The sequence below is a fragment of the Erpetoichthys calabaricus genome, chromosome 8 (genome assembly GCF_900747795.2).
Source record: "Erpetoichthys calabaricus chromosome 8, fErpCal1.3, whole genome shotgun sequence".
Taxonomy (NCBI): domain Eukaryota; kingdom Metazoa; phylum Chordata; class Cladistia; order Polypteriformes; family Polypteridae; genus Erpetoichthys; species Erpetoichthys calabaricus.
The window spans coordinates 101,294,555-101,305,292 of record NC_041401.2 but is presented as its reverse complement, the minus strand read 5'-3'; the positions used below and the strand labels follow the sequence as shown (position 1 = coordinate 101,305,292).

Below are 10,738 nucleotides of genomic sequence, written 5' to 3'. Positions count from 1 at the left end.
GCCTGGAATGAGTGCTGAAGGAAGAATGAGAGTGTGCTTTGCTTTTTGTTATATTTGGTCTGTTTGTGCTTGGGATTGTGTACTACCTGTGGGACATGGGGAAGACGTGCGCCCACAGGCAAAGAAAAATAAATAGTTCATTTATTTTACATGTGCCTCCGTGTCCAGTCTGTGTCGGGTCGGGTGCCTATATTGCGCCTTTCACACTGTATATCATTTTCAACCATGCAGCTGAGTGTAGAAACTCTAAATCAAAAAGTTCTTACTAGTGAAAGTCACCTTAAGGCTCCAAAACTAATGGACTGTAGTACCAGTACTCTGAGTGGTTTGTATTCCATTAAAGTTGTGAAGCAATTAACTTTGAGAAATTTAAGTATTATGGTCAAGTAACTTGGGTCAGCACACCAACATCACATAGACATATTAAAAATTTCATCACACCACTGAGGCATCAAATATTTTATTGATATATTTATTTTAAGGAGTAGATTAATAATATTGGGCAGCATGGTGGCACAGAGGTTAGCACTACTGTCTCATAGATGTACTGTTCCGGGCTTTAATTCCATGCCCACTCATTGTCTTTGTCGAGTTTGCCCATTCTCCAATGACTGCATTAGTTTTTCTCCATCATACCACGTTGCACGAAGGTGCTATTCTAAATGTGGGTGGGAGTGGGCCCTGCAGTGGTCTGACGCCCAGTACAAGGTTGTGCTGAATGTTGTCAAGATAGGCAATGGCCACCTGCAATATTGAGCTGAATTATGCAGCTGTGAAAATGTTGTTATATTTATTTGTTTATTGGAAATTCTTCAACCTAAATTGAACTCAATCATCTACTAATGTCACCTTTAAGAGAGAAAAAGACATCCTATTTTATAGAGTGCTTGAACAGAAAAGAAGCAAGTTTACATTTTCCCAGGTTGCACCACAGGTCTCATTTCAGTTTACATTATTTAGGAAATAAAGTTGCGCAGCAAATGTGGATTTACTGGCAGCTCCTTTGGCAGTGGTGTATGTGCCAGTCTATTTTGTATTGTTGGTCAGATCATATTAGCCTGGCATACTTACCCTTTTTCCCTGTTTGTAGCTTTCTGGCAGGCTCTCTGCTTTTAGATGCCTGTGAGTGGTCTGAACTGTACAACTATTTAAACACAGAATTATCAGATTACTTGCAGATTTTAGGAATGGAGGACAAATCAGTCAAGTCACCTTGGTGTTATTTATACTGATTATGAAAAAAGTAAAGGGTTTCAAGTATTTTTTTTCTTTTCAAATTAGAAGACACCTCTCAAAATGAACAACACAGATACAAATATGGATAAAGGACACACATACAGTATGCCTGTAACTTACACAAGAGTTTGATGTTGAGATGTTTTGCGCTACCCCAAAGATGTAGTTCAAACCTTGAGCCCTGGCAAATTAATATATGATCTGTAACTTTCGCTAACTCTAAGATGTAATTTGTACACAAAATATCATTTTTACATGAATAATACATTTTAAATAATAACATCTTAATACATTAACAGGATAATCAGCCACATCAGATTCCATAATCCTGATGCAATGAGACTGGTGTGCCTGGAGGCCATCTTCAAAAAGAGCCAAGTCTACTGTCATTAAATATATAGTCTATTTTATCATCCTTTTCTTTTATGATGTCTTTCACCGTGGAAGGCACACCATCTTGGGGGTAGGCCAACAGCAGAAATTCAAAACCGGGCAAGTATGAGCCACGGTTAGCTGCCGACCCACCCTGTACAGAATGAATATGAGGTCACTACACATTAAAACACATTTTTTGGTTAGAAACATTCCTTAATTCCTCAGTCCTTAGTAAAATCCCTACACTTGATCTTCATTCATAAACAGCAAATGGCAGAGGACCAAAGCATGGAAATGATGATCAAACTGTATTGCATTCATAAGATTAACTTGTAATCAAGTTTCTGCCATATGTCATCGGTATGGGGGTCCTTGCTGATGCTGTTTATTCTTATGGTGAAGCTGCTTGGTCCGCGCTGACCTGGGAGGCCATCCAGAAATCTGTCCAATCACCCTAAGCCCCACAGGTACGCCTAACCCTGAGTGGGGAGAGCCGGGTCGAAAAACCTGAGGATGCCCTGTATGGACACTCAGGGGTGGCAAATTGGTGCTGGTCCCCGAACCTGGGGCAGAAGGTAAAGGAAAAGAAGGGACAAGAATTGCTGGCGTGAGTCCATAACGAACCTGATAAACCCGAGGTGGTGCTTGAATTGGGCAACTATTCAAGGAGGTGGACTCTTGCTCGGTGGTTCTTGTGTCGTCTGGATGGCACAACCTTCTCAAGTTTCTGTCCTGTCGCCCTAATTCTTGAGCTTTTTCAGACTGGGCACGTCGGATATGACAAACCTTTCTGGATTTCTGAAATGATTCCAAAAAGTCTTCCAAAGCCAAACTACCATCCATGAATTGTTCCAAGAGTTTCTGTTCAGGATTAAAAAGAGAAGATTGGGGTAAGGCATCTTATACTCTAACAGCTGTGAAACAGTACTGCTGAAAAAATAAGTTATAATCTTTCAAAATGTGCACATAGAAAAAAAAAAACAAAAATGAAAGACATGATAGAGTGACAATGTGGACAGAAGTGAGTCTAGAATACAACTGCAGGCTGCCTAAGTTCACCCTGCAGGCATTATCAGACACAATTAGTCATTATGTCAATGGGGAGGGTTGGTATAAATCTGTGAGGACTGTACTGAGAAAATTAGGAGACCCAACAGGCATTCTGCAAGTAGGACTCCATGGAAATGAACACTCTTCAAGTGAGAAGAAATTCTGAAACAGGAGACACTCTTTTCAGTCTTGATATTGAAATGAAAGCATGACTCTACAAGTGTTCTGGCATTCCAATTTCTGAATCTGCACAATACATTACATGACCCTGGACAGCTGGTGCCTGTTCTTACAGCATTAAGAGTAAAGCAGGAACTAATACTGGAATGACAAATCCACTCCATAAAAAATAACCCTAATTCTAATGACATTTATTAAATGGACAGTTATCTTTGGAGTCACATGATTAGTTAACATTTCCCTATGAGCACTGAACATGTTTCATATGAATTCAACCTTTCTCTGGGAAGTCAAATACTGTTGTTGGATAGTGCAACCCCTAACAGAAAATGTATCATTAACATAAAGGAACGCGCATGGCAAGTTCTTGAAATGGACCGATTAGGGTACAATCCATAATCGGTAGGGTGTCCTTCAAACTCAATGTCTGGGAACAAATAACACAAGGCAGGGAAACTACCAAAAATTTTGAACCAAATAAAAGAAAATGTTTTCATTTGTCGTTGCATACTGTATACTTTCATTGTAAATATACTGTACAATTTTCACAGTGATTAACAGAGAGTATCAGATGCAGATACAAGCATATCTAGCAAAATGTTGGATAGTTACAGACATCTTTGAATTTCCTGAGCAGAGAACAAAAAATACAATTAATGTTATTTGTAATTCATATCTTACATGTGAAAGTGTTGCTAAAGCAGGCAATTGTTAGACCTGGTGGGCCTCAACCTCGCCCTCCTCAGAGAAGACTGGTTCTGAAATCAGGCCTTGCTTGTATGCAAATGACAACCCCCTTATATTTTGGTTAATAAATGAAAGCTTGCCAACTGATAGCCTGACTGTGCCTGCAAGTACCTGTGTGTGTCCCACGAGTCTACTGCAGGGATTAAATACAGACTGTGACAGTTTGTGGTCCTCTCAACCACTTGAACCCTCTGACCACTCTTCAGACACCAGGTAAAAGTCCAAATATAATTTATTTGAACAATAAACAGTGCACAAAGCACCCTCCACTCCACAATACTCATAAATCAATAATCAATAATATAATAATCACAATCCTCCACTCCCAGACATGTTGCCACCCTTCCACCCAGCTCAGCTCAATGCTGTGGTGTTTCATTGTCCTTTTTATAGTCCTTGACCCGGAAGCGTTTCACCCTCTCTGTCCATGTGACCTGGAACACTTCCGGGTCAGATAAAAAATCCTTCTTTTCTTCACCCAGGAAGCACATCGTTCCCTTTGTCCACTTGACTCTGACGTACTTCCTGGGCGTAAGGCAAATAGTCTCTGTGCCTCCCTGCAGCGTCCTCTAGCAGGCCCCAAGGTATCCAACAGGGCTGGGAATAAAAACCACATTGTCCAGTATTCCCTGCTGGCATTCGGGGCACCTCCATGCTGCAGGAAGGGCTCCACCTGGCGGCCTGGGGGTATTGGCCGGGATGAAAGGCCGGCCACATATCACAAGACACACCTTGAATCTCCTCACACTCCTTGAAACAGAGAACATCACAAACACATCCTACTGCAAACAGGCGCCCTCAGTCCTCAGGCCTTGGCAGAAGTAGTGTGTTTCTTTTTATATATTTTTTGAGTTCCAGCTGTTAGAATCTATAACCCAAAGCTCAGAAAATAACCATATACAGAACACAAGAGCTCCTGGCTGTGGATGTACACTTTTCAGATTATCACTGATTGAAATGCAAAATAACTAGTGCTATTGGTGTCCAAACCTCATTCCCAACCTTTTTCAAAGTTAAATGATTTATTAGTTATGATAACAAAACAAAACTGGGTTGTGCTCACTTAAAATTACCGTATATACTCGCAGATAAGTTCCCCCGTGGAAAAGTCGGGACTTGATTTTGCAGTATAATTTCTTGTATTTTATAATGTCGGTCATATAAGTCGAACACAGAAAACTCACGCTATTGGTCCAAGAGATTATGATTTGCTAACGCCCACCTGAGAGAGTAACCACAGAGCACACTGCCTTTTTTTTCTATGTGGGTGCAGCAATGCACTGTATCAGCGTGAGCTCCTAACCTCTCTCTCTATTTTGCCTATGTGACCACACGGTAATACCCGAACTATTCCAAAAGCAACGTTTGCACTGATTTGTGTCTCACACCTTTATACACCTTTATCGTAAGAGCGTCCCTTATCTACGATGGAGCGTTCGATCAGAAGAAAATATGGAGTTGGTTTTAAATTAAACGTCGTTGAAGTGGTGAAAGAAATTGGTAACTGTGCTGTTGCAACAAAATATGATGCATCTGATAAACTGATGCAAGATTGGAGGAGACAAGAAGATGTAAAAAAAATACAAAAAAAATGAAGTGTCGAATTTTTGAATGGGCGTAATAATAATAATAATAATAATAAATTTTATTTATAATGCGCTTTATATTTTAGCAATCTCAAAGTGCTACAGAGTAAAAATAAAATAATAAAACAAGAAAATCTATTTATAATTTAACAAAAAGTCTTTCTGAAAATATCAGTTTTTAGATTCCGTTTAAAAACATCAGTCAGTTGTTTAAAAACAGCGTATAAGTCGTGGTCTGATTTTATGATCAATTTTTCGGGTTTCAAGACCAGACTTATATGTGAGTATATACGGTAACTTAAGAGTGATTTGAATGGCAGATATCAATCATCAATGTTTTAGATATTTTGAAAAGGATTGTTGTTAAGTGGGGAAATAAACATCTAAAAGTCTCTCATTCAACAAAACCAATTTTATACAAAATTCTTAGTCAATTTTTTAAATGAAGCTAGGGCTGAGCAATGTGGCCTAAAATTTATATCATACTGTGGTATAATTTTAATTTTGGATGGTAATGATATACTGTATATAGAATACTGAATTGTTTTATCATAATTTTCAGAAGAGCATGTCTTAAAGGGGCTACGATATTCGATAAGATTTAATGCCCATTGTTTTGTCTGACAAGGTACAAAACAATGGTTACCGCAAAATCCTGCCGGACTACGCCAATTGTTTTGTCTTGGTAGAGTAATATATATTGCTCTACTTTCCCCTATTGTATTATTAATATGTAGCCTTAGAATGCCTAATCTCACAGACTTACCACTGTTTATAAGGTATTATTGTATATAACTTATCCCCACCTTCCCTTCTATATCTATTACCTTAGGCAATTAGATGTAGTAAAAAGACAAGCAGAAGTTAAGTTACACATAAAATAATGTATTATTGATAATATTCAGAAATAATAACAAAATGCAAAGTATATTTGAATATTGGCAACCATACAACCTGATTAAATGGTGATATGTAGTTCAGGTGGCACACAGTCTTCTAGTTACTTAAATGTCTCTAGTTAAGGCATCATTGGTGTCCAGCTTTCAGCCACATGTCTGTTCAAAATGGCTGCTGAGCTGTGCTCTTCATCACAAGATAGCAAAGGAGATGCTTCTTTCAGATGTTGGTTAGTAAGAGAGAGATACTTCTACATCATCACAGGTTAGCAAGAGAGATATACTTCTTCATCATATGTTGGTTGGTAAGAGAGAGATCGTGAGGTTAAACACATACATTTATAGATGTTCTGTCCAATCCCTACAGCCAATAGGGCGTCATAGTACTTAAAGGCCTCTGAGATAAGCCAATTCCAAACAGCCATACTTCAGACCAATGGGGGAATAGAACATCTTAACACCTGCCCTCAAACCATATGGTAAAGTACACCTTAGCCCATTTGCGGGGGTAGAAATGACTTTAGCAAAGAAACACTTGCCAAACCGGTTTAAAACACACATCCCCCAAATCCTGTCGTAAAATTCAAACAGACCCATTTCAACGGGGGGTCTCGGGGTTGGGGGTATGGGGCAGTAAACACTAATTAACATTGCTTTGCCCAAATTACAAATAAAAGGCATACAAAACATTTATCAAGTTATATGTAAAATCTCACATCACAACACCCATAGTTAACTATTTTTGGCATACTATCAATTGTTGGTTACTGAATGTGTTGTTCATGTAGTGTTTTTGAAATATGAGATTGAACTGAAGCCAAACAATTTAACTTCTTTATTTTCAGAGCTTGAAATAGCACAATACATTTATAAACATTGATTAAATAAACCATCTATTACATAAAATGGAGCTCTGTATTTTACTATAGTCTTGTTTATCCTGGCATCGAGGCACTTACTGTACTCTGAACACGTGATAGCACCACTATTACTATTACTAAACATACCTCTAGTAAGTCCAAAACCTAAATTGTTTTCTAGTTGTTAATTTCACAACTTTGACAAGTTTTCATCATTGTCTGTGGTGATATAAATGCATCATTATAATTTTAATCCTCCAATTCAAGCGATTCCTTCCGGCCCTATATTCAAATAAATATTTCATCGTTAAGTGCATTACTGCCACTGGCTACAATTGTCACTGATATAATACACAGATAACTGTTATGTGCCTGCAGTCCAACTTTTTAAATCCAAAATTATTTTCATGCATTCGATTCTTTTCAGTAATTAGGGGTGGGGGTTGATTTATTTGTTTTCAATCCTATTTTTTGTAAAAATTGATCTGTTTGTATGGAATGATTACAATAAAAGCAATAAAATTTAAAAAAAAAAATCTTTTCAGTAATTTCATCAATTGCCTTTCCCCATTTTTGTGGGTTTTTGTGTTTGCAAATGGGCACAGTGATCAAATGTGTTTGTTTTCACCAGAAAAGGGTAAAAGGACACTCAAGACCAACAATTTCCTAACACAAGTGCAGCTAAAATATTGAATAATTAAAAAACTATGATAGTTCAACAGCAAAAATTCCCAAAATATACTGTTTTACAATAATGCTGGCTGCACACTCTGTGTAAACAATAAAATCCACTCTCTGCTGGCATAAACAGTAAAGCAGAATCTGCATTATGATGCTTATTCTGACAGGACACTGTCTTTATCGGTTATACCGCCCACTACATTGAACTCATAACTAAAATATACTTATTATTTCTTTTACGTTTTTTTGAGTTTCTGTAATGCTAAGCTACTGGGAATTCTCTTTATTGGTTTTAAAAAGTTTGGACGTGAGTTGCCTCTTTTATAATGGTGGCAATTCAATAATGGAGCATGTGATGTCATCAATTTCTCATGTGGTTAGGAATACTTGTTGCAGTCAACAGAATGATAGCACCCCATGGAAATAAAATACAAATCCTACACAAAATGGTGATGTGAAGATGTCAGCAACATAATGATACACTTTAATAACCACAAATGTAAGAATTGGAATTTTAAAAATGTAACTGAATGAGTCAGGAAATTCTCTAGTAAGCGGGGAGCAGACGAAGTACAGAACAAGCAGTCAACAAGGCTATAAGCAAGATGAAGCGTCATGAGAGAGTCGGGTGGTCTCAACCAGTCAGGGCCAGGTTCGGGTGAGGACCGGCTTCCAGGATGTGGTCAAAAGCCATAAAGAGGGAGAGGAAAGAGTTGGTGGTTTCAGAAGTAACCAGAATGGAAGAGGAGAGGCACAAGATGAAAACCAGTTGCAACAAGGGAGGTGGACAAATTGGAAAGCAGTCACCAACAGGGCAATAACATAGGCCAACATGTGGAAGATTCCTTTGGCAAGACTAAGCTTCCTCATTAGGTTTACATGCGACACCTTCCCAAGTCCCAGAAAGATACACGTCTTGTATGACACCAAGGAGAACTGCCACTACTGTGATGCCCAGAACCCCAGCTTGCACCATATTCTTTCGGTCTGCAAGGCAGCTTTGACCTAGAGCCGGTATTGATGGAGTCATGACAGAGTCCTGTGAAAAATGGCAGAGGTATACAAATGCGAAGTGAATAAGACCAACCTGTCAACCTCCCAGTGATGGATACGCTTCATCCGGCAAAAAGCCAGAAAACAAAACATCAACCAGAAAGAGTGGTTTGTCCTGATACCTAGGTGCGAGTGAAACATGAGAGTGGACCTGGACCAACAGCTGAAATTCCTATGTGTGCCTCGCAGTTAGGAGACCCAGGTTCCCTTCCCGGCTCCTCCCTGCATGGAGTTTGCATGTTCTCCACGTGTCTGCATGGGTTTCCTCTGGGTACTTCGGTTTCCTCCCACAGTCCAAAGACATGCAGGTTAGGTGCATTGGTGATTTTAAATTGTCCGTAGTGTGTGCTTGGTGTGTGGGTGTGTGTGTGCGTGTGCGCACCCTGTGGTGGGCTGGCGCTCTGCCCGTGATTGGTTCCTGCCTTGTGCCCTGTGTTGGCTGGGATTGGCTCCAGCAGACCCCCGTGACCCTGTAGTTAGGATGTAGCGGGTTGGATAATGGATGGATGGATGACTTTACAGTAGTCATGGTCAAGCTCACTGTCCCATGGTAGGAAGGTATGGAGGTAGCCTTTGAGAAGAAGAAGGAAAAGTACTTTGAGTTGTCCATGGAATGCACAGAAGCAGAATGGAGAGCATCTGCCTACCTGGTACAAGATTACTGCACATATTTCTTGGGCTAGAGTTTTTTTTTTTTATAGTTTTCTTGTCTTCCTCTCTGGGTATTTTCATGCATCTTGAGTCTGATTTGGAGAGGTGAGGCCTACATGTTTTGTTCAGACCAGTCTAGGAGTATAAGCCTGACTTTTGTCTTTGGGGTGTGTAACGTTTTGGTGGGTTTGATGAGCAGGCAGAGAAATTACAAGACTTTGGGTACTAGCAACTGCCATAACTGCCATAAAGCATGGTTGTGGCAACATTATTCTGTGGGAATGTTTCTCTACATCAAGACCTTAGGAGCTAAAAAAAAAGACTTGGGACTTATGAGAAGAATTTTCTTCCAGTATGTGAATGTGTCAAACCAAAGCCCCGCTAAAAATGACTTAAAATGAAAAAGTCAATGATATAGAATTAACCCAGAATTCAGTCAGATTGAATAAATGTATTGGTTGGTGGTTGTAACACATATTTTCTACACTCCGGTGATCACCGTGCAGTTTGGCCAACTGGTTAAAACAATGGCTGTTGCATTCTCCTGGGTGAAGAGAACTGCTGCTTTCCAGGATCCCGATATCATCAAGCGGCCTATTTTATTACCAAATATAATTTTATTTATTATATATATAAAATCCAACGTCTGTCTGTTTTTATGTCTGTCCACTTTTCACGAGAGAACGACTTAATGGGTTTAGATCAGGTTTTTTTCTATAATTTGCTTGAGTATTCCAGTTGAAGTATCATAGTTTGCTTGCTGTACCGATTTATTTGCATGAATCCGAGAGAGCGGCTGCGGGTCAAGGGGCAGGGCCCTCCTCACTCACACGCCAGCCTCCATTTGAGTTGGTCTACCTCTTGTTGGAGAGCGCCTTCCCTCCGCTTAGCTAATGATACCTGTTTGTTCAACAGACATTATCATCTATAGATTGTTAAGGAGTAATGTTTGACGTTTTTGAGAGAGAGATCAGAGCTATGTATGTTTTAGAGGGTAGCTGCTGATTGCCAGAGATATTATGGCCAGTGGCAATGTTTGACGGTCTAGCGTACCCACCTTCCACCTGGCCAGAATTACATTTTTTAATTTTTTTATTGATTTTTAAAGTTTCACTACTACGTGGACGTAGTTGCCGGGGACAGCTAGTTATGCATACATTAGAATATATTAGTCTAATGCAAAGCCACCATAAATCCATCCATCCATCCATTTTCCAACCCGCTGAATCCGAACACAGGGTCACGGGGGTCTGCTGGAGCCAATCCCAGCCAACACAGGGCACAAGGCAGGAACCAATCCCGGGCAGGGTGCCAACCCACCGCAGGACACACACACTGGGGCCAATTCAGAATCGCCAATCCACCTAACCTGCATGTCTTTGGACTGTGGGAGGAAACCGGAGCGCCCGGAGGAAACCCACGC

At 39.8% G+C, this 10,738-nt stretch overlaps 1 protein-coding gene across 1 annotated transcript in view; it reads right to left on the bottom strand.

The window, feature by feature from the left end:
• Positions 1 to 1,204: 1,204 nt before the first annotated feature.
• vps37d (VPS37D subunit of ESCRT-I) overlaps positions 1,205 to 10,738 on the bottom strand; it is a 54,429-nt gene continuing 44,895 nt past the window's right edge. The window contains exon 4 of the mRNA XM_028807174.2: positions 1,205 to 2,472. Coding sequence (XP_028663007.2) covers positions 1,966 to 2,472 — 507 coding nt within the window. The 3' untranslated portion in view covers positions 1,205 to 1,965. The remainder of the gene's footprint in view (positions 2,473 to 10,738) is intronic.